Here is a 24,916-nt window from a genome sequence, read left to right as displayed (position 1 = left end):
AATGGACAGCCCGACTCATAGACAGCAGTAAAATGCATTAGAGCTTTCGAGAGCCAATCTGTCCTTTTCCCGCTCTGCATTAGTGCCACAGCTGCAGCACAGGGGTACAACTGTTCTCCCGCTCCGCTAATGGGTTTTCCGGAAACTAACAATACAAAAGTGAGCAGACCTCTAATTCAGCCCCTTTGTAAACAGGTGCTGAGGAGCGGCGGCGGCGGCTGGGAAGCGCATCCCGAGAAAATGACAAGCTTGCTGGTGTTGTTCCTTATCTGCTCGCTGACTGGAGGTGTAATCGCCTCAGCTTCTCAACCACAGTCAAGGTCAGAGGACTCTCTGGTTTTACGGGTGTAAATTAAAGCTGCATGTTGAAAATGAAACCACAGTCTGACTGATCACACCTTCACAAAGGTGATATCATTTGTGTCATCTTTGATTTCAAACAAAAGCCATACGGGGGTAATTTCATGGTCTTGAAGGTTGCGCGTCCCCAAAGCTTTCCTCACAATTCCTTTTCACCTCTTTTGTCAGGTATGTGGAGATAAAGGCTTAGATGCATGAGGAAAATGGGAGCGATATTATCACAGCTTCAGGTCCAAAGCGCGGCGGGCTTGAGTGATGGGAGACATGCGGCGTTTTTGTAATGAAAGTGTGATAGAAGCGGCGGATTTCCAATTCCTCTCAAGCAGGAAATGAGACATTTGAGGGGCTACCTGGGAAGAGTGATGGGGTTCAAAGTCAATTCAGGACTTTGGATGTTTCAGACTTATAAACAGCTAAAGGATACTTAAAAAAAAAAGCTGGATTCTGGAGGAACGTAAGAAATGATGCAGTTTCACCCAGAACTGTGAAAAAAGCCTCAACCTCAGACCGAGGGGGCGTTTATGTCTTCTATACCTCTCATGAAGCCTAAAGGCAGTTTTTAAAAAAATATTTTTTTTTTACTTTGAGTGGAGTGCATTTGTTTTGTTCTGCTGCACTGACTGGAATGAATGAAGCGAAGATGATGTAGAGCTGAAATGGAATTGCACTCAATCAAATCGTATCAAACAGCTCTCAGGGTGTGACAATAATAGAACACATCTGTATGTTTTGTGGTAAGAAAGCTTTAAATGCTGGAACACTGAATGACTATGTTATTTTTTAAATAACATAATACACATTGCAGTGACAGCTTTATATGGACATATTTATACATTTTCTTTTGTTGTGCTGGCTTTTGGAATGGGTTTCTCAGTGGCTGTTGGGCTCGTTTTGTCTCAGACCTGGCAACCTTGGCCTTGTATGTCAAAAATGAAGTGATCTATTTGGTTGTGGTGGAATTTGGGAGTAAAGTGTGTCCTGCCTTGTGTCACTGAACCCACACTACATTTCAAACAAAAGTATAACCAACCACAGCTGTAACTTTCGGCCATAAAGCCTCTCCTCCCTATTGCTTTGCCTCACACTCGTCCAGACACTGTAATTGATTGCTGCAGCCCACAGAGGACAGTTAAGCATTATAGTCGGCTGCTGGATAAAGTTTATCAGCTGATTGAGCCATACGTCTGCCGTAAAGATAAAAAAGCAATCAGGGACCAATACCTCAGCGGTAAAATCAAAACCAGGAGGCAGGCAGGGAGACAAATGTAGGCATTAAGAAAACAAGAGACGCGACAGTGTGGCGGAGGATACATACCCTGGTTATCTCTGAGATGAAGAGCAATCTTGGTGTCATCTGTGAAGAGATAAAGACAAAGGAACCATGAGTGTCAGACATAATCATCAAGGAATCTCTTTGTAGCTTGTTATTGAAGCTCAGATAATATAAATAACTCCCCGAAGGCTCCAAATCGAGTTAATCATCTTTAATTAGTGAGCCATCTTGCTTAAAATCTCGTTAAAAATTAATGCTTTGAATATAATGGCTCAGCATCTATTATTCAACAGAGAAAAGCTGTCTGGGGTTAACTCTACTTGTGAAATATGGAAATGTAGTATGACCCACTTCTTCTGGAAGGGTAGGATGCATTTACACACACCATGAGATTCACATTATGGAAATTGGGCACATATACCACCAAGTGTAATTCATTGAATGATCAAATTCAAAGGGGTTTCAATTTTCAAAACGTGTGAATGCAGCCATGTTTCAGTGCATGAAATTAATCATTAAAGGAAATGTCATTCGGAAAGAGACCACAAACATTTTTGACCGAGTCTGAATTGAGTGAAGGCCATAAATATGAAATAATATGGGATCGGTTTGGATTTCAAGACATTTTCCCTCGTGCAATAAAGGTAATGCAACTATCCACTGAAATATCATTCATTTTTAAGATTATTGCACAATTGTGAGTTTAGTTGCATAAAAAATAGTAAGAAAATAAGTGACATTTCAATTATATGCCTGAATCAAGCATCACACATAAATAGTTGTTTTATATTATTACGTCAAACATTTTATTTACACGTGTGACTTTGATCCCAAATGTTTACCCCCACGCCAGACTTTTGTTTAGAATGATCTCACTATGAACCATTTGATTAGGTTTTTTTGGGGTTATGGCTTATATTTGCTGACAACAGGTTTTGTTCTGAGGGGATCCAGTTAATCTAAAAAATTTAAAAAATTTAAAATCAATGACCGTTCTCTTTTGTCACACTGTTGCAGTTGAGCAGGTTTTAGAAAACAATATCCTAGTTAAATACCCTACTTTATTCTATTTTAATGCTTGAGTTTAACAGTATAACAACCGAACCTGACCCCAGATGTGGCCTAATCCAAAGGTGTAATTTCACAACACACGTGATTCTGCAGAGCTTTTGGACGACAGATTATCATTCCATCTAAATGTCTTGCGGGAAAGAGAAGTTGAAAACATGCAGGACAGTGCCTCAGTAGAACCAGAAGTTCAACATCTCAAGTTCTGGTCTTTCACTCCAACCGGCACCCTGTTATAGTATAGCCTCATATTTATACCTCATCATACTTTCTGCAGCCACTGGAAGATGATTAATCTGAGCTTGGAGCTCGAAGAGTCACACGAGACTCTAAACATCCTTATGCATGGGGCTGATAGGACAGGTAACAGTGGCTCACTGCCTGATAATATTTAATTTCATTTTACAGCCAGAAATCAAATATCAGAAGAGTTAAAAGCGGAGATGTTTCAATCCGTCACACCCAAACATACCTCCACCCACACGTTTACATTTCCCCTCCCCGGCTTGCCTCTTCTCCCTTTCCCCTTCACTCTCTTCAAGCTGCGTGTCGCCAGCACATGCATGAAACCCTCCACCCCCCCCACAGGACCAGCCTGCACCCGACCCTGACATTTGACCCCTGCAGCTGAAGAGACAGGTCGAGGGAAACCGATCTGCTATATGTGTCTGACAGAACAAATGCAAATACCATAGGATGCCCTCTCGACCTCTCGGATACTAACACACGCACCGACCACACATTTCATCCCCCAGTAGGTCTGCTAGTCCTCGCGCCACGCCCCGGTTTGATCTGTGGGCCCGCTCGTCGTGTCTCACCTCTCCGCCGGACACTTTCTACACCCTCCCCTGAACTCGCTGCATCTGTCCTCGTCACAGCAGCGATGCCAGTTTAAACTTGGCACCCCCGCCAGATGATTAATGGGGGTGTGATGAGGGAAAGTTTGACCTTTGCTTGAGTCAGCCATGAAAGCAAATGCCTTTATGAGAAAATGAACTAGTGGATGACCCAGCCGTGGCTGTATAAACCCTTAAAATAGAGAGAGAGAAGAAAAATTATCAGCGGAATTTAAGTCGAGTGGAATAAGTAGACGCAGCACTCCAGCAGTACAAAAGAGTCTGCTTTAGGTTATTTGGATGGGGAAAAGAAATATTTTGCAGGGCTGCTACTAAGGATTAAATGCTTTAAAAGATACTATTTTGGAGCTCAAGTTCAAAAATCAAATAAGGATTTATCAAAGCTGTAGAGAATAAAAGAGAAAGACAGAATGAAAAAAACAAAAAACATAGTATAAAGTGTATTGGTAATCTGTTGTCGAATTGAAGGTACAGAGAGTTCAGCTGTCAGGGATCAAGGCAACCAATATCGACCTTTAATTTCTTTTATTCAAGGTGAAAGCAAAATAACCTTATATAAGAAATAATATTTCTTTTCAGGCCTTATTCTAACTTTTCCCATTACGTCCCCCTCAGGCGAGGTCAAACCCCTGTGAACATATAGCTCCATTGTTTTCCAAAAACTGTGCCAGTCTGAATTGTCCGACAAACCATGGATAAAAAAATAGTCCCAAAATGTACCGTTCACCAGTGTAATGAGTAAGTTTAGCTAAAAAAAAACACATTCCCCAACCTGGAGGGTGCTGGTGCTGATCTCAGTTGACTTTGGGCAAAGGCAGGACACAGAGCCGTCACACACACTCACGTCCATATCGGTGCTTGTGCATGTTTTTAGACAGTGAGCAGCTCACATTGCGGGAAATTAACCAAACGTCCTTGACTGCTAGGATTCATTACTGAAACACTAAAAGAGATTTAACTTTGGGGGTCAAGGGGCTGCCGTTTCATGGCATGATTTTTCTTTCTTTCATTTTCATCATAATAAGAAAATGGTGGATTTTATTTTCACTAAACTACTCATTTATATCACATTTGTTGGTGAAATAAAATGATAAGTGTAACAATATTTGCCATCTGTACAAAAAGACACACCAGATTTTAGGAACACTCAACCATTAACAATCATATCTCATAATGTCTTAAACATTGTTAAATCAAGCATTCCATCTTAAACTTCAACTTTTTATGAGACAATACACGAGTAGCTTGAAAACCTCTGCTTCAAGCTATACCATTATAATTCTGCTACTCGTGGAAGCTCCATTAATGCTTCAACATTGCTTTTTTTTTTTTTTTTACTTGAATCAACCAAAGACAAATTATAGATTTTTTTTCGATGTTTTCATTTTTTCAGTGGCTACGCTTTTTCCAGGCATTGGAAATAAATATTTTAGGTTTAATAATGTCCTGCAACAGTTCCACTGAGCCAAAAAAAACAACAACAAAAGCGTGCAGTAAATTCATTCCTCACAGTGATTAGAGTGGATGTCTGAAACGACTGTTTGTCCATTAGCTCATTGCATGGGGTCACAGACGGACGACACAAGTACACAAAAAAAGCACAAAGGTAATGAGCAACGTGTGCTTTTACTATTGACCAGTGGTTCATATGGCAGCACGATGGTACATGAAGCTTCATGTCATTGTGATCCAATATAATCACAACTGGAGTTGATTATAAACAAATAAACTACTTGTTTACAGATATAAATTGCACGGAGGCTCTAAAAAGAGAAATGAGCTTACTATTGGGACCATCAATTCAGTTGACTCGTAACTCTGCCATCTCAAGAGACAAAGAAATAGAAGTAAACAAAGCTTAGAGGACACCTTGGCTGCTTTCCTATCATCAGCAAAAGAAGCATGCCCGCTACTTTCAAAGGGAATTTGCATTAGATAACTCCAGAAATCACGCCGCAGTGTGGTTTGGGTTAGCCTCCTGCTGGGGTGCAGCGAGTCACGTGCGCAATGCTGTACGGTGCAATGTCAAAGAAAGTGAAAACTCTTTGGCCTTTGGCTGTTTTCACACAAGAGAATTAAAAAGCACTTAAAATGAATATTAACTGATGTCATGAAGTGAATTCTTCCTCTCATTCTGCATTGTACGGCGACTCGTCCATTCTGCCTTCTCTTTGTTTCGTGAACGCTGCTTGTCAGGTTTAAAGGTCAAGGCTGATGTTCATATATGTTCTTATTGCTGTCAACAAGGACACTTGGCTTTTTGTGTACATAATTCAAATATATTGATTTCAAATTGCAATCCTTGGAGTCATATATTTGCATTTGTTGGACCTTGAAGATTTACCTCGCACAGCACTTTTAGCTTCTGTTGTTATCATTTCTTATGCATACTATGTTGAGGGATTATCTTTCCTGTTTGGCTTCGGAGTGGATTTTGGTCCCACCAGACCAGCGAGAGGAAGTGTGACGCCATGTGGACCAGGAGGGAAAGAATATGGATGGATGGATAAGTGTTTTTTACTGTATTGAATATCACATCAATGAAGACAAATGCTGGAAAGTTGAACTTAATCAAGTACATTCACGTGATTTAAGCTGTGTGGCTGTCCTGATTGGTACATTGAAATACAGGAATTAAAACATGAACGGAAGCATATTTTGATCCGTGAACCAGGTGTTAAAATGTGAAAATTTTACTTTTTGTTCTCCGCTCTGATTTTCTTTCTTCTGATAATGTATATTCATTCTGAATGTTGAGCAACTACCAGAAAAAAGATTTCTTCAGTTGTAAAAATTGACCTTGAAAGAGAGAACATATTCAGTAATGAGCATCAGCTTCCAGGGAGCCGTTAAAAAAAGAAAACCCAAACAAAAAACTAAATTCAAAATCCATTCAAAATAATTCTCTACTTGTTCTTTTCCTCACTTCTATTAAACTTCAAAAGTAACATTTGGCCCAGACTTGTAAACTGTTAAATGTAAGTGTGATTATAAACCAGCAGAGCTGAATGAGGTGATCACAGGCTTGTGCTTATTTAGGAATGGTGAGATTTGTCGTAATTCAATCTGCACTGGCACAAACACCGCTCCTGCGCTTTGCTCCACTCCCTGCCAATCAGCAATTATTTCTTTTTAGCTTAAGTAGCAAGCCACCGGTGCATGATAATGAATTTCTATACAAGAGAAATGTCTGGGGCATGTTGTGAAAGTGGAAACACATCAATACCAATATAGAAGAGTTCCTGCAAATGCACTTGATTTAACGTCGTGCCAGAACAGAGCATCCATCATTGCTTGATTTAAAGCAAGTTCAGGGATCCTGCACGAAGAGCGCCGTGGCCTCCATCCAGCTGCTTTACCTTCAGTGGGGACGCTGGTGGGAGGGTGGGAGGTGAAAGGCGTGCCCCCTTCTGGAGTGGCATCTCTGCTTCTGGCGGTTGTTTTGGCGACGTTCGTTGTGGTGAAGGGGTAAAGGTAAGTAGTGTCCACGATATCACACATCTTGTCCTTTGTCTGGTAAAAAAACAAACAATAAAGTGAGACTCTTTGTCATGCAAACCGAGAATATGAAAAGGCATCCATCACGTAAAGGGGCTATATCATTAACAAACTTCAAAGCGCGAAATGACAGAGTGGCTCAGTTGATAATTTATCATTCATGCTCACCTCATCCGGACAGCTGTTGTCCACCCAGTCCTGTCGATGGCGGTCAAAGCCACTGGAGCATCTGCAGGCAACGCATACAGCCGTCACTCAAAAGCACAATCATCTGTCAAATAAAGCCATCTCGCATTTCACAAAAGATAGGAGATTGATTAACGACCTGACGTCATGTTAATGATGCATGACGCAGCTCTGAAATGCGGTGAGTTTTTGCAACTGAAACAGAGACGTGTGCATCAAATTATAGAACAATTCTTTTGTCCACAGCAGTAATACCAATAACCAGAAAATGTCAACCTAGTAGAGACGCTCACGAAAAACTGACAGCATCAAAATCTTATGGAGAAGAAAAATTAAAACAAGGGATTCACTCTGCATTCACATTTTCAGCACCTAACCAAAATAGATGAGCAGAAGTTATATGGAAGAGTTTTATGATGTATATTATGACTAAACTATATAAAGTACCACAGCTGTGTTGCATGCGCATAAATACAAATAATAATGATAGTTTTTTGGTTTTGTTTACAATGAAAGTCCATAATAATGAATGACTCCACTGCACAGAACAATTAAATATGGTTTGGTTTATATGTTGATACTTCAATACAACTGCTCCACAGTTTGCAGACCACAGTCTACATCTTCATGCTGTGTTTTCACACTTTTCACAAATAAACTGCATGAGCAAACGATGGCAACAGCACCTGAAAGTAGAATCAAGATCTCTTCTATATCTATATTGTCATCCAGATTCCGTACATAAGCTCAAACACATGTTTTCGGACTTTGGGAGGAAACTGGAGTTCCATGAGAAAACCCAAGCACACAGTAAAAACATGCAAACTCCACACAGAATGGCCATCCCATTCTAACCGGGGATATTCTCACAGTTTTGGCCTCAACCAATAATACTTTCAGTTTTTCTTCGCTGATTCAAGCTGTTCAGCAAACATCTGTACCTCCCACCCAGCGCCACCCTCTGAGGTCTGAATCCTGAGCTTAAGACGGGAGCAGCTTTGTGCGGTACGAAGTTCAATCAGGCACGGGGGGCCTCGGGATGAGGGTGGTGCTGAATCAACAGTGCATCGCGGTGTGAGACTTCTTATAACCTCATGAGGCAGTAATTGAGGCGGCAGCTACTAATCCAGCCTGGTGTAAACGGATCAGAAATACAACTTCTTCTCATTCTTTCTGCCGGGAATAAAAGTAAATATGCAAACTCCCTCACACACTGTGCGCCGTTCACAAAAGAATCATACAAATAAAAAGTGCCTCATAAAGTAGGTGCACGGTGGTGTTTGTACTTTGTGTTTCCCCAGCAGGCCGTATTTTCGGGTGAACACATTGTGATGGTAATGGCTTTATCTGAAGGGGTCCATCTCCATCTTGCTACTTCTCTAATCATCCCATTTCTTTTATTCCTCGCCCCCCACAACAAATTTCTGCCCATCTGTTCATTCAGGCGAGACAGATTCCTCTGCTTAATCCCCCAACTTTTCCTCAAACTGCTCCCCCCCCCCACCCCGGGAGGGCAGCGCAGGAAGCAGAATGAGACGCAATAATACCGAGCAGGTCTGGGCTCACCTGTCCCTCCTGGGAGTGCTTGTTTTGTATCTTCTCGATAGCATCCATCCCAGCCAGTTACCGCCGAGCACAGTGAGCCACGGTGCTTCTAATTAGAAACGGGCTGAGGTGCTTCATTTGAATATAAATGAACTGATGAGGGAGAACATTTCTGCTCAGGTTGCAACCGACACAGCAGGATAGATGGGCTGCATTATAGGCTTTTCATTCTCCATCTTCCATGGAATATACACATTTACTTTGTGCAGAGCAAAGAGCAATCTATTACATTCACTGCAGTATTATCCATTTCATGCTCACCAATAAAGATATTTTTTTTTCTATAAAAACCAGTAGGTCTTTTTGGACTATTTAAAATATTTTCACACTTCCTGTGGATTCAAATTCACGTGGAAATGAGTCACGTGTGTGTCTTCTGAAGAGAAATTGATCATTTTAAGTGTTTATTGCCATTTCCCCCGACATCAGAGCTTTTTAATTTCACCGCTGCTTTTCATTAAGAACATTTCAGAAACTTTCAGTTTCATGCTGCTGTGTTGAAATCTACGTGTACCGTTACTTGAACGTGTTTGGCTGCGCAGCAAATGGAAATTCTGGCAAAACAGTTGCTGAACAAAAGAACTCAATGCTCCTATAAGTAGACACAGGTGCCACCAAAATAAACCATGTCGCCATTTGTCTGTTTCATCTGAAACATGATCTCACAAATATATTGCTATTACTTATACTACTACTTACTACTTCCCTGTCTAAGATGTAAACTTTACTTTATTCTCATGCAAGCTGTCAGTCAATCACAGGGCAAACAGAGAAAGTTTGGTAACAATAAGTAAGGCCGTTCATGCTAAATTACATCTGGTTTCTACAAAGATGAACATCAAGAGCTTTTAAAAAAAAAAAAGAAAAAAAAAAGATGAATATATTCTGCTTCCTCTCAATATTCTTATTTTAATTGGAACCTTTTCATGTTCTCTTGGGCATCATAACATTGCATAACATACAACAATATAACTCTGAATGACAATTTATGTTAGCCCTGGAACAGGATGAATTATATTTAATTTGAAATGTGGCATTCCTGTTAGCTGCTTCAAAGTGCATGTAAAATCGAGATATTTCCCAATTGATCTACTATTAAAAAAGAAAGACAAACATCTCACAATTCATCCACAAACCAATAAAGTTTTGGTTGACCATAGTGTTGTCTCAAACGTCTCAAATTAATGGTTATGAAGACATTAAATGTGAACCTAATAAAAGATGTCGGGTGTAGCTGTTCTTGAGACGCTGACAAGCCACAAACTGGAAAGAAGTGAGGTTACAGTGACATTGAGCGGTCTCTCCGGTTATCATATCACAGCAGCACACCATGATGATTTCAATCTTCCCTGTGTGATCAGTTTTTCTCCGTATTTGATCCAAACAAACATGTGTCACTGCAAACTTCTCAAACAGACAATTGCAGCTTTCTGCTTCCAGACTTGATCAATAGAACTGTGTCAGTGTTTGAGTTAATTCTTTAATTTTCTCTCGCACCACAAGCAGATTCATTCAAACAAGGCAGGACTTTTGAAAAGTTGAATGTTTGAATTGTGACATAGTCAAAGTAGGTTTCTTTTTAGCGATAGCGACGAGAAAAAGAAAAACTTTTTATTTCCAAAGATGAAACAAAACGTCGGTATGTGAGAACAGGAAGTATAAAACATTTGAGTTGGAAATATTGCACAAGTACCATAAGTCTTTTAATATCAAATTTTAGAGAGCAATATATTTTTTTATTTGAGTTCAGAGTTCATTTTGCATCAGACTGCAATCGAGTCTCATGATGATTCTACAGACGACAAAAACAAACAATTCATATGAAATATTCGTCCAAATGTCTCTTATCTTGCTTTTGTGCAGGACTTTTTACTTCTAACAATGACAGATTTGTTGGTTTGTTATCAGAGCAATGACACATGAATTTGATTTCTAACTATGGGAAAATGAAGAAAAGTTGACTTCTAACAGTAAGAGTTTAAGAGATTAAATACTAAACACTGGTAATAATAAACGAGGCTTAAGTGTGACTTGTCACAAAATTGAACGGAGTTATGAATCTTGTTAACATAAAGGATATTCTGTATTTTTCTAGAGATTAAAATGCAATATTAATGTTGCTCAGCCACTAACGGTCCACTGCTACATCTGCCCTGCTTCTTTAACTCGCCTCTGGAGGAGCTGTACACACATCTGCCACAGCAAACCGATTCGAGTTGTAACTCAGCCTGACGAGAGGCTGTGCGTTCTCACCTTCCCAGCACTTTACAGAGACAGAAGTTCATTAGGGCTGTTCTCTTGAAATGTCAGAGCCTTTCATTAACCCTGGAGCCGGTGGGCCGCTCTGGTTTTTAATCAGTGCATGTTTAAAGTCTGTTTGCCTTTTTTTTTTTTTTTTCTCTCCAAAGGAGGTGGCTGAAGGATACAAAGGGCAGAGTCAGAATGATCCATGAGATATTAACACAGCAAGAGCGCTAATTAAAATGCCACTTAATGAGATCACTGCCACAGGCGTACAGTATCTCTCCACGGTGTCCAGAAATCGCTGAGCTGGTAACAGGTTTGCATGCCGCTCAATGGTAATTCAGTTTCCCTCCATCAAAGGCACAAGAATTAAGGACGCAAAGCTAATGGTGAATCAAACGTGATACATTCATATTAGGTATACGGAAAGGTAAAAAGAAACTAAACCCACCATTATAACTCTGAAGAATTATTATTCAGATATTATCAAGAGAGCCGACATGCAGAAGTTGAAACCTTCTGCACTTCAGTGGAGGATTAATTCCTCCGCTCCCTGTCTTTCTCACCAAGACTCTTTCTGCTCGACAAAACAAAACCTCACCACATCTCACATTTCAGCTGTCAGGAAATTCTGGGGAGGAACGTTAACACTTCTTTAGCAGCTCAAATATTTGCTTTGGTTTGAAGTGCAGGGAGACAGGAAGGATGAGATAAAAAGTGAAGCAGAGGCTGACAAAACAGGTGTGACTGGAATGAGCTGCTGTATCGTCTCTTCACATTCCTGATAAGTACAACTGTGCAAGAAGAATATATTGTGATTGATACGCAGTCCCAGAAAATTAATTCCACTAAAATTAATTAGTACTGTAAATTTAAGAAATCAGCCAAAATGATCAATTCATTCATCACAAAAAGAGACATTTTCTTTACACTTTACTTAGATTTTACTCCACGTTCTGTCGCCACTGTCATCAACTAAACTAAAGTTGACCTAAAAAGCCACTTTACTGCTGCAGTCTACAAAACTCCCTAAGTGTGGCTGGATACTCTGTTTGAAGGCAGTAACATACGTTTAGCTGTAACACTTTGTGAAAATAAGACATATTTCCTTGAAAAAAAACTATCTTAACAAAAACAAACATTGGACACAAAAGAAATAAGACTATACAAGCTTCTCAACTTCTTAAAATCTTCAAGAAACTTTCCTCATTTAATTTTAAACAACTAAGCTGATCGGAGCTCCTAATATTTGTTGTGCTTGGATGACTTGTTGGTAGATACGGGCGATCTTGGGAGATCTTTTAGTCGCACGAGAAGCCAAATGACCACAATCACCTCTGGAGTTGCCATCAAGGAGACACAACTCTCTGTTGGCTGTTGGAATGAAGGCAAAAAAGTGTATTTTCTGAGGAAGTGAGCAGCGTAAAGCCAGGAAAGTTGGTATCTGACACACCCGGCTGCTGAAAAACACACTCATCTTACATTGATTTAGAGTTTATGTAATAAAGCCCCAGCGGAAAGATCAGCACCCGATTACCTCCATCCAATATGTGGTATACCACCAAACAAAGTACAATCGGGTAATAATGTATTTAAAGGAGGACTTAAGATGACAAGTATCTTGGAGTCCGACCTGTTGAGCCGATGGCACCAGCTGCAGTTGAAGTTGATTTGTGAGGAGACGCAGGAGCCACAACTGGTGAACTGCAGGCAGGCTGCAGAGGAGAAAGCGGGTCAGACCATTTACTCAATAATGGGTTCAGTTTAGTTGATACGAAGCCAGGAAAGTGGTCTTCATGCTACATAATGATAAGGAACCCACTCAGACCACCGAATGAGCCAAAAGTTTACAATCAATTCTTCTTACTGGGTAAAGGCATCATCTCCACAGCAGTAGAATTGGTGATCCTCGTCTTCGTCAGCTCCACGCGGTGATACTCGTAGATCGTCCGCCGTCTCACATCTATAGTTTGGTAGAGAATAAAAAAAAAAAAAAAAAAACAGATAAAGGGAGAGAGCAAAGCCACCATAACAAATCCTCCACCCTGAGATAAAAACTGGGACGAGCGGTCCCTGAAGAAAGAGGAAAAGCAAGCGGGAGGCAGAATCGGGTCATGTGGGATGCCAACGCAGCACTTTATTCCTTCCCCTCGCTTTGTGCCAAAAGTGTCAGCCATGACACGTCCGCCACCACGACTTGGCAATAGTCCGTCGCAATTTCCCCCTGGGACCTGATATCAATCTGACCCTGTTGAAAGGCTGCCTTCCCCAGTCATCTGTAACAGAAAGTCATCAGCGGAGGTAAGATGGAGCAATTGATTAGATACATCATTGACTCCAATTGCATCCTGGCCCTTGAAAAGCCTCCGAGTAACTGTTGAGCGGCCTGCTTGCTTTTGCAGGGCTGGCAATGCATCTCCACTGGGATGACTCATTCTTTGGAAATAAGTCAAAAAGTCACTCTTAGTATTATAATTTCTTAACCGATCCGATGAGGCCCTGCCGCTGTTGATGCCGTGATTATTTAAACCCTAATTTGATTTTTATGTGACTTTCTGTCCAGGCGCTCAAGGAATGACAAACTAAAATTGCAGAATAAATCACTGCGATATACTGCAATATGCACGGCGGCATTGCTCAATAAGTGACATTTCTTATAGCGCTTGTATTTGCTCGACCAATGAGCTACAAAATTGAAATTCAATAAGCCAGAGTCTGGCAGTGTACGAGAGATGACTGAAAATGTCTCATTTATCATGGGATATTTTGCAACCGATAAAAACTGTTTTAAAGTTATATTTAAGGAGACATGCTTTGAGATAAGCTCACTGAAATGAGAAGATCAATCCCACGTCGATGTGTCTCCTTTAAATAGGTAAATCCACGAGGCGGTTAGCACGGCTCAGCATAAACACCTGTGAATGCTTGTTTACATCACAACATGTTTGCTTAGAGTACTATCTGTAAAAGTGTACAGTAAACAGATATTGTGCCTGACCTTTGAACACAACATCTACTTGAATTAACTAAAATATAACATACAGTTGCAGGATTGGTATGGATCATTAAATTTCTTTAAAGGTTAATTCAGATGATCTTTTTGGTAATTAAGACACAGACTGTAGCTCATTATTATACTGCTAGAGCATGAACACAGGCTGGAGCAGAAAGAAAAAAATAGAAAAAGGAAACAAACCAATAAATAAAACTGATGCATCGTGTGTGCTAATTTGTTCTAATTTCTCTTACTTTTTCGTTTCCATTGTTCATAGACAAATCCACACTTCATAGAGACATCACAAATCATCTGATCCTCTGTGCCCCTCTGTATTCAGTCAGTTTACTATCACTGGAAGAGTTACAAGAATTCTCTGTGAAATGTTCCTTTATTTGTCCTCGCGGTAGTTTGATTTTTGCTCTGGGAATTGTTGCCCGCGCTGCCTACAGTGTTGTTCTCATGTGATGGTGACGCCGTATCCCTGCAGGCCTGCTTGGCTCGATTACACACAGGACGACTGATCAAAGCGGCGAAGGCGAGCCAGCTCGGCGCAACCTGAGAATAAGACCACCCTTCCTCTCCCTTCTCCGCTCCCCCGGTGACTGACTTCCTCCTGCCTCGAGCAAAGGGATTATCAGGTCCTTAATGATACGGTGGGGGCCAGAAGAAGGTCATTTCTCAAGCTCCAAGCTGCTGATGTGTGGGCAAACTGCATAGCCTCACTGACCTCTGAGTCTCGGTGAACTCAATCCAATATGGCCGCCACATAAAGCATCTCTAAAAAGCATTCAGTTAGTTTGACTGATGCTAGAGTGTGCCATCAATCAAGTAAAAGAGAATCATTTAACCAATCATCAAACAGTAAGACGAGGGTATATAAAAGACGTTTGGGGAAAAAAAAGATGGCTTACCTCCAGATGTTCACTCATTAAACACACAATAATGGCGGCTGCGGATTACTAATGCATCCATATCGGATAGATTCATATGAGACTTCAAAAACCTCTCTGCATGCTTCTACTGACACAGAATAAATCGTAAAATATGCTCGATCAACCTCGTGTCTAATCTTTCCATATTTAACAGCAGGTTGGGCTTAATTGCATTTGTGATTAGATGGATTAGAAGAATTTTACAGAGCATTAATTATTGACAGCCACACACTGTATCTAATGAGCAGCTCCAGTCTGCATATTCCTGAAGCGGATCAAGATTATTAATCCAGGTACTGGCAAGAAGATTTAAAAAAAGGATTGAGGCGGTCTCACCTTCATTTTAAGAATATCTCAGTGTGACTGATAAAGTGTAATCCAGAATTAGGAGAGTATACTGAAGCCTGGGTCTTGACATGTATGTGTACCTGACCTGTTAATTGCAAAACCTGTCCACGGGAAACTCACTAATCTTTTCTCTCATCTCTTGCCTTTACAGGACGGACTGTGGCCTGATCTGCCTGCAGGCTGCGTGAAATGTTTTATTTGAGCTTTTAAACTGAATCGCTGCAGCACCAGGCTGAAAAGAATGTCCCGCTGGTTGCTCTGCAGTAATTGCCCGCAAAAACACTTAACAGAGCGGCTACAGGCTTCCTCCCTATCTTAACGTAGCATTACGTAGCAAAAAAAACAACTATTGATCCACGATGACAATCGAAAATCTGTCAGTATATTTTCCTAAATTGGGTTAAAACAATTAAAATGATATCCAATTGAAATCTAGGCAGATCTGCTTCCAGGGTGTAGATTTTTGCTTCTTTTTTAATATATAATAATAAATAAATAATATACATATAAAATCTGCTGACTCAGGGACTAACCTAAATATTAGTCCTTGTCCTTTTTAATCAATTCTTCCATTAGAGAGTTTTTTTCACGTATTTGCATCAGGGTAATGACTATCATCATGAAAGATCTCTGACCGTAGAGTCGCCTTCTCCACACCTCGTGGGGCAAATCAGGCCCTTCAGACCCACAAGGTGTGAGATGCAAAAACTGCCCTGTTGTTTCAGATATGAGCTGATGCACTTTGCAAATGTCAAAAGCTCCACAAGAACATTAAGTCTTGTTTCAGCACATGCAAAGCTTTTCATTTCATGATGTTGAGTTAATAAAAAACTTCAGCAACTCACAACCTTCATAGGCATGATGACTGTGAAAAAACAGGGAGGCGAGTTCAGGAAGGGATTTTTTTCTTTCATGTTATCTTAAAAAGGTTTGTAAAAGATCAGCAAATATGCAAATAACAGTTACTGTTACCTTACAAACTACACAGCAATAAAAAAAATAAAAAAACATCATAACTTTAGTTTGAGGTTTTATAGCCCAGGACTTAAATAGTAAATAGTTAACATATGGATTTAAGGAGATTAATGATCTAAAGTCATTGACACTGACAGACAAGTTGTCAAAAAAAACTGTAATATTTGGTAGAAATGGAAACATTTTCAATAATGCCAAGGATTCCCCCCCCCCCCCTGGAGATTATCAACATGTTATATTCAGCCTAAAATAAGCTTCTTTTTTTTTATTTACTTTATTTTTTTCAAAGAAAATCTTCTCACAAAAAGTGTTTAAACATACATTTGTTAACATTTTGTATTTGTATTTTAACAGTACTGAAAACAAGAATGATTGATAGGATAGGAGCACAATAACGGAGATTATAAGATAAGAAGACTGTTTTTTTATGAATCCAACAAACAAACAAAAACGAAGAATGTTATCGCCTCTCGTTGTAATGTATGTGTCCCATTATTTCCAGAGAGCATAGTATTTATCCTTTTGGAGTCTTAAACTGAAAGTCATGCATTCCATACACTGGATGTTTGACGGCGGGATTCTCCATTTGTATTGCCATGAAAAACACTGTCTTTAGTTACAAGGGATTCATAAATGAGGGCAAGTCCAATGTTTTATTAAGAAGAGATTTATGTTTGGCTGCTTCATCTCCACTTGAAGAATTTAGCATAGCATCTTGTTTTCAGATCAAAGATCAGAGCAGAGAAATGGTAGCGCACATAGTCAGAGACATGATGTCATGTTCAACGTGACACTCCGGTCTGAATCTGCTTCCATTCAGGATTTCATCACTCCGTCACAGAGCAGCTGGTTTCATCACGCTGTGTCAGATGCATCAAAGACAGCTTGGTTTATTAAGTCCGGGAGGACCGCGCTAACAGGTTCTCTACTCAGATCTCCCAGTGCCAGCCGTAACCTTATGGGAAGAGATGCCCTAACAGGCCGAAATAGGCCGAAAAAACCAAGTCCACGTCAAAAGAAATCCCCCACCACTTCTGTAGAACTGCTGTCTTTAAGATTTGTGTTACTCGGACCAAACTCACAAAACAATCATTATCACTACTGCTACATGGAGCATAAGAGGCCAAGTGGGGGACGAAAAAAAGCTCCCGAGATATTCACTTTGACAAAAACACGCACCATCAAAACACAGCTTAAATTACTGAATAAATCACATTTGACAACTTATTATTGCAGCAGACTTAGAATCAGAGTCCAGCAGAAGTCTGAGAGAGTTAGGATTAAAAAAAAAAAAAAAAAAAGAAAAAAAAAAAAGCTTTGAAGTATCTCTTGTATGCTTGCATTTTGCTTTTAGATTTAATAGGTCTAAATTACAATAACTCTAAAGAAAATGGGAGAGGCAGATCTGGAGCGGTGCCCGATGAGAAGAGGCAATGACAGTGGAAGCTAAAGCAAACCAGACGAGGATGAACCATCATCAGATCCATGATGCACAATTTGAAACTCACTCTCCCCCCTGACTATACCCTGAAGATAGCTATGCTCTCATAACTACTACTTCGAAATACATGTCAGGGTTTCCATTTCGAGAAAAACAGTTTTCTATGACGACCAGAGAAAGTTGCAAGCTGTAAAAAAAAAAAAAAAAAAAATCACTGTAGTTTTAAACCAAGCAAATGGAATTCCTCCACTGGCTTGATTTAAAACTACAGTGATATATCGTAGTGTTTGTATCCATGTGAAAGAAGACAGTGTGAGAAATAAAGAGAGAAATATGGTGATAAAAACGAATACATTTGAAGGGACTAGTTTTGACGAATAAGCTATAGCCAAGAAACCCCCCCCCCCCCCCCAACTATAATTCAGATTTTAGCATCCAAAATCCAAAGACATCTCTAGCATCTTCTGCCGTGGCCACAAAAGGGGTTTTATGTCCTCGTTCTGCACTTTGAAAACCTCTGATAGAAAAGAATCTTATCAAAAATATCAGCTCCCAACACGATGGTATGCTCAAAGATAAGAGTGATTCATTTCAAGGATGAGGATCTGAAAGTAAAACACTGGCGTTATCCTGAAGGCTGAAAACAGTTGGTGTGGAAGCATAATACAACCCAGGGAAAGACTAGTATATTAAAATGTGCGCAAGATATTCTTTAAACATAAAAAAAAGAGTTTTAATCGGCACAAATATAAAGTATAATTTTTCACCAAATCATATAAAGAGCCAAAATGAGCTGCTACTATTACACAGAAGTTGGATATTCTAAAAACATTAGCTCCCAAAATGCCACAAAGCTTTGTTTTGCATATGCATGTGATCTAATCTCACAATTAAGGTGATGATATCTTGCATGGTTTTGTATGAATTGCTGAGTTGCAATGCTATTTTTTATTTTTTTTTGTATATTCAAACGCCTTGAAATGAAAACTAAAGTGAGCAAGCCACATTTGAAATATGTGCAAAGTTGGCATGTGGGTGAATACAGACTTTCCTTGCTCGTCCATGTTAACGGATACAAGCCCGAGATTCACGTTTTGAGACTCACTGGGTATCTGCTGGATCTTGTGGACGACCACGAAAGCGTCAGACAGGCCCACCTTCACCGGATGATTGACAGAGCTGATCTGTGACACCTCAATGGGGATCTGAAATTGAAAAGTGGAAATCAATTATCGGGACAATGACAGTGTGGGACCGGCTGTGCACGGCTAACAGGCCGCAGCAGTCTGACCATACTGACAATCTCCCATAGGAATCTGCTGAGGCAATGTGTGGCTTCAGTCAGCATATGGCCAATCTTTGGAGCCCAGAATAAACATTTCGAGCACAGATGGGACAGAAATGAGCAACAGCTTGGTGAAGACAGACTTATCTCTGGGAAAACACAGGGCCTGACATCCGTGGCGTTAAAATCTGGCATTTCGACTGTGCACACCAAAAACACAAATGTGCACACTGCAGTGACAAACAAATGACACACAGGGACGGAGTGATGATGGAAAAGTAATATGAAAGTGCAAAACACATTTTGTAATATTTAAGGTTATGTAAGAAGTCGGATTTTGGGAAATGGTCTCGTTGGTCATTTCAGGCCAATAACAGCAGCGTAATAAAACATCCTGGCAGCCTTGAGATTAGCTCGTCTGAATGTGTGAAAAGAACAAATTATGTAAAAGCCATAAAAGATGGAGCCCTGCTGTTATAAGAGCTGCAATTATCATAGATCATTACTTAGTTATTGCAATTTCACACTCCTGGAGCAGTGTCTGCTGGACAATATTTTTCATTACCTCCTCTTTCTCTCCGCTCAATTAAGTTGTTTTTCAATACATTCATGAAGTGTGGAAGTGAACAGACACCTCTGGGATGAGCAGTGACCCGAAACATTGTTATGGCTTAAAGCATAAGGAAAAACTTAAAATACAATCAAGTGATCTTTTCTCATTAGTTTGTGAATAATGTTGGCATCTGTGTAATGTCTATGCAGAAAACACAAAAATGCAGCTTTTTTGTTTTTAAATCTTAGATGTGAAAATAAGAAATCCAGCTTTTTTTTTATTTGAAATAAAAAAAAACATGTATGCATGTTTTGAAAAGTCATTATTTTGAAACAACAATGACTTGGATTCCCTGAACAGATCAGCAGTTCACGACAGGGCAAACACAGAGAGGCAGTCAAACCACATACACTCACAATTGCACCGAGGGGCAATGTGGGGGTCACAAATAAATCTCAAACACATGTTTTTGGACCTTGGGAGGAAACCCACGCATGCTCAGGGAGAACATGAAAACTCCCACGGAAAGGCCACACGCCTGGATTTGAACCACGGATGTTAGGGTTGTTGCTGTGCTCAGATCCAGGAACAAATAAGAGACTGACTCCTACTCCTTCTTATTGAAACAACATATGACCAAGGAGCAAACGACAAAACCCATAAACATCGGAGAGAAACTACAGAGCATGTCATGACAAGTCAAATGAAATAAAAACATGTTTTAAAAAAGATAACATTTATGTAGCAAACTTCTACACGAGTGCACATTAAATCAGGATTTTCTTCCAGGATTTTGGTTTCTTACGGACTGAACGTTGTTTCTCCAACTTTGGTTCTGACTCTGGAAACAGTGACCTAAACCAGCCAGAGCTCTATGAGCCGTCAAGATGAATTCAAACCTGCGTGAGGCCAAGTCAAGATTTGTGGCAAAGCTGCATGTATGACACAGTAATAAAAGCTTTATTCATTCATCTGGAAAATGACACAAAGTAATAAAGGAGAACAGAGAGGGGGGGGGGAGCCGGCATAATTGATTCCATACTTCTTTGTATGCAAAGACGATCCTGCCAGTGTTGTGCAGCGTGGCCTGAAAGGTGAAGCTCCCCAGATTGTAGTTGTCCTGTAGGTGGACGTGGTCCCACTGCACCACCAGAGCCGTACCTAAAGCGGGGACACAGAAACACACAGTTCATCGTCACATGCGGGACAGAGAAAGACGGATCAAAGGAGATGACAGTGACTACAACAGCTTCCGTCTCCTGCGCGAAATGAACCGCTGACCGGACAAAGAAGACCTCGGGGCAACAATGATGTCTGGAAAACGATCTGTTTTTGAGGGATTATGCTTTGGCAGAGACTTCATTCCCCCAGTGGGTGTGAGGTGTGAGGTGTGAGGTGACTGGCACTGATATGAAAATACTAGACTCGAGAAGAATGAAGCTGCAATAAAACCAGAGTCCTTTTTGACGAAGCCGAATCAAAGGCGTGGCCGTTACCGTGATGGACTGTGTGCAGCTCAGGCAATGTTCACAACAGAGGAAGTTTCTCAGCAAAAATGTGCCGAATGACAGAACAGTAAATGACTTTTGGAGCTTTAACAGGGTTTGTTCACTAAAGAATCCAGGAGAGAAAACTTGTCTTTACCCAAAACATTTCTTGGAAAATGCCAGATCATCCTGAGCAAAACTCCCCAAAGAAGAAAATATTTGTATTATGAAACCTGTTCTAGTTCTGCATCATTAAGGGCAGTGATATGGAGGAGTGACATTGGTAATAAGGGTTCTGTGCCCAATGGAAGCCTGAAGAAAGCCTGTTAATTGCATTGAAAATATACTGAAGTGACTTGAGGTGGAATAAAGAATAGCAAGAGAATCTGCAACGTCATTTATTTATATTGAGAAGAATGTGAGACCTAGAATAGAGTTAAATTAATAAACACACATTTCATTATACAGTAATATAGTAAATGTTTTGTAGAATTAGTTGTAGCTTGAAAAGTTGCTGAAATACCACTGTAATAATAATGACTTTAAAAAAGAAATCTCATTCAGGAGAACTTGATTAATCATGTTTGGTTTTTCAATGTATAAACTCAGCGAAATACCAAAAACCTACCAAGATGAAGACTAAGAAATAAGGAAGTGGACCAAGAAAATCTACATAACAGCATGGAAGTAATTTAATACAGCATAAATGTAAAGATTTAAACTTCAAATCAAATAGTCATAAGGATGATTTGCTTTATTATGGGAAATAACTGAAGCACCACACTATATACCGTGAATTCTGCTGAAACTATCGATATGAACGCCGTTGGCCCTCAGAGTCAGTAATTTGGCTCTGTGCCAGGGCAATAAAGGTTTGTTAACACAACCGATCAATTTTTCCATCACACAAGCCGAGCGCCTCCATACAGAGCAAAGCCGAGCTTTCCTCTTTCCTGCCGACGGTCTGGAGAGTCGAAGCCACCGGTTGAACCGGAAACCTCATAATAAATTACATGTGGTGTTTGGAGGGCCTCTTGCACTGGACATGGATATTTCATGTGTTGAAGCAGGAGGTCAAACTAGTAAAGGTCGAGTTCTATTGACATTTAATATTGTGGGAGGAATAGTATTTTCACAGCTTCATGACTGGAGGTTAATGGCACCGAGCTGCACAGGGACGTATTAGCAGAGGAGGCAGCAGAGTGTCAGCAGCAACTGCACTAAATTGCTGTCAACTGACGGCGGGGCGGGTTTACTCAGTCAGCACAAGTTCGGTCTAATCTAAGTCTGCTTAAAATGTGTCGAGCCCAGGAGGGGAGTCTGTGGTGCTATCCGGGGCTTCCCGGCTATAAATACAGAGCGAGTGAGGAGGCGTGGAGGGAGCAAGCACCAGCCTTGTTTGTATCACCACCGGCAAGCTTAAGATGTCGTTTGAACTTGAAGCAAACAAAACGAATCCAGCCTGTAAGACCAGCGTACTCTCAGCCTGATGAGGGTTTTATTTGTCTAGAGGTAGTTACTAAATGTTTTCACTATGATTGTCACTTAGCCAATCTTCTAATCAGGCCACACTGAATTATTTAACCCAAATCAATTTGTACTATTGATTAAAATTGAGGAGAATCCTTCAAAAATGGCAAAATCGCAATAAATAATTTTTAGGAAGAAAAACTAAAGAGTGATATAAAGAGTAGCAACACAGGCGATAAGGAAGGGTGGAACTAACAGATTCATAGTACTCCCATTACTATAATGAAGAGTACTTGAACATTCACTAGTAATATTGTAAAGTATGTCATTTTAGACATACTTAAATACAAGTCACACCGTCTAATCTGCTTCACACATTTTAAAACCACAAGTTGAGTAGACCCCCCCCCCATTTGAATTCATCTTTAAAACTAAATTTTTAAAGCTCACAAATTTATTCTTCTAAGAGAGAAATACAATCGATTATCATTGTGTCATTTTTATATGACAGATTGATTGTTTATGAATTTTTAGAGATATTTTCACAGGGAAATTGAATGTCAGATATTAATTCAAATCTAGTAATAAAGTGAATGAAAATAGTGCTTTGAGTCGCTTTTCAAAAGTCCCAGCAGCGCTGGTACACGTGGTAAGGCCTGACATAAGCTTGTTCTGGACAGGAAAACCAATGAGACGTCATTAAACACCAAGAAAGAACAATAATTTCAGTCAAAGGGTAAGCGAACCAAGCTGGTGTCAAATTACAAGCAATTCATGCTGCAGGTTAGCAGATGAAGAGATGATTACACTGTACATTTATTGAAATACTAACAGATGAAAATCTACTTTCTTGAAACTCATTAAACTGCCTGTTACCACTCTAAGGACTCCTTAAGCGATCTCATTCCTCTGATAACAGCACTGATACGTAGGGAAAGCAGTTTAGCTGCTGTGTTAGCCACTGATTGCAGTTTAACTAAAGAGTGTTGATAAAAACATCCTGAGGGGATGCCACTCAGCCACTTCATTATTCATACTTGAGTCTGGCAGATCACCGAGTGGGTGAGCTAATCAGGGATTTGATCAATGCTACATACTCGGTGCCTCGTGTGTCCGTCACCGTGTTGACGAAATAACTGAAGTGGAACTGATGAAGTTGCAGATGGAAAAGTAGTAATTATGCACCGATGAGACACATGCATTCACACCTTGCAGCTCGCTTTGTGTCTTACGGGCACCTTCCGGCTCACTCCTCTGAGCCTGCAGAGCTGTCTGATTCACTGAAGTTACAATGAGTGGAAATGGACTCTGACAGTAAGTCACCTTAGTGGGGCTTATAAAACTGAATCTTTAAAAGAATTCTGCCATTATTTCTCCAATTGTATTCTTTTCAGCTGTGCTTCCCTTCACTTTGACTTGTCAGAATATCTTCAATGACAAAATGAATACTTTTACTATCAATCATAAGCCAAGGGTGAATCCTTGTTATTATTCTGTACCTGGTGCGGAGTGAGTCGAGCTTTGTAATTCTGTGCCTGTCTTGGTGTAATGAAATAGTTATTTTATCCACAGCTGCCGGTGCAGCAAGTTATAAAATTAACTTGTTGAATCATATATTAATGGATACTGGTGTGGGGCGATGGGGTATTTTTACCACGGTGCAGTCACAGTGCTCCCACTGGCAACGACAAGTCATAATCACAGTGTCAGGTGTTGGAAACAGTTCCCAACTCCAGAACTGTAAATTAACTGGAGGACAGCTTGGGAGGAGGTCGTGATTTTGTCTCGCCTGATCACATGTATTCTTTATTTGGCAGATTTGAATCAACAATCCAGGGGTGGTCTAAGGATTAGAGAAGCTGGATTGTGACTTAAAAGGCGTAAATCCCTGGACTTGCAAGAGACTTCAGTTGGAACAGTGAAAACCACCAGTGTGGTCTCTTGGTGCTGCTGCAGCACGTTGCTCCTAAAAAGCTTTTGTATGAACAGGATAGGTTAAATACAGAGAAGTAATCTCCCCAAGGGATTCAATGAAGTGTTTTGCTTTGATGAAAGTCAGACGAAAATGAGACTCACGTGAAGCTTTGTTGTCAAAGGATCACAACTTTCCAACTGAATCTCATTGCTGGTCAAACAAATAAATGCACAATAATTTCAAAAATATTAACACCAAAGCTTTCGCACAGTGGAAGAAACCACGAGTACATTCTAATATATCTTCCTCCTCAGCATACAGTGCATGAGGCACTTGTGGACATTGACTGATGGACAGCCTATAGATGAGCAAGCGGGCTGAGGATCGACAGGCTGCCTGTTTGGTTCAAGTCTGATGAGCT

At 40.3% G+C, this 24,916-nt stretch overlaps 1 protein-coding gene across 1 annotated transcript in view; it reads right to left on the bottom strand.

The window, feature by feature from the left end:
- Window positions 1-24,916, bottom strand: part of plxdc2b (plexin domain containing 2b) — a 91,928-nt gene that overhangs the window by 3,470 nt on the left and 63,542 nt on the right. Inside the window, exons 6-12 of the mRNA XM_080489048.1 lie at window positions 20,666-20,784; window positions 18,891-18,990; window positions 12,959-13,054; window positions 12,725-12,806; window positions 7,225-7,285; window positions 6,918-7,071; window positions 1,676-1,714 (exon numbers count right to left, since the gene is read on the bottom strand). Of these exons, the coding sequence (XP_080345174.1) occupies window positions 1,676-1,714; window positions 6,918-7,071; window positions 7,225-7,285; window positions 12,725-12,806; window positions 12,959-13,054; window positions 18,891-18,990; window positions 20,666-20,784 (651 nt within the window). The remainder of the gene's footprint in view (window positions 1-1,675; window positions 1,715-6,917; window positions 7,072-7,224; window positions 7,286-12,724; window positions 12,807-12,958; window positions 13,055-18,890; window positions 18,991-20,665; window positions 20,785-24,916) is intronic.

Source organism: Lipophrys pholis, assembly GCF_963383615.2.
Source record: "Lipophrys pholis genome assembly, chromosome: 20".
NCBI classification, from domain to species: Eukaryota; Metazoa; Chordata; class Actinopteri; order Blenniiformes; family Blenniidae; genus Lipophrys; species Lipophrys pholis.
This window is presented reverse-complemented; position numbering and strand designations above follow the sequence as displayed.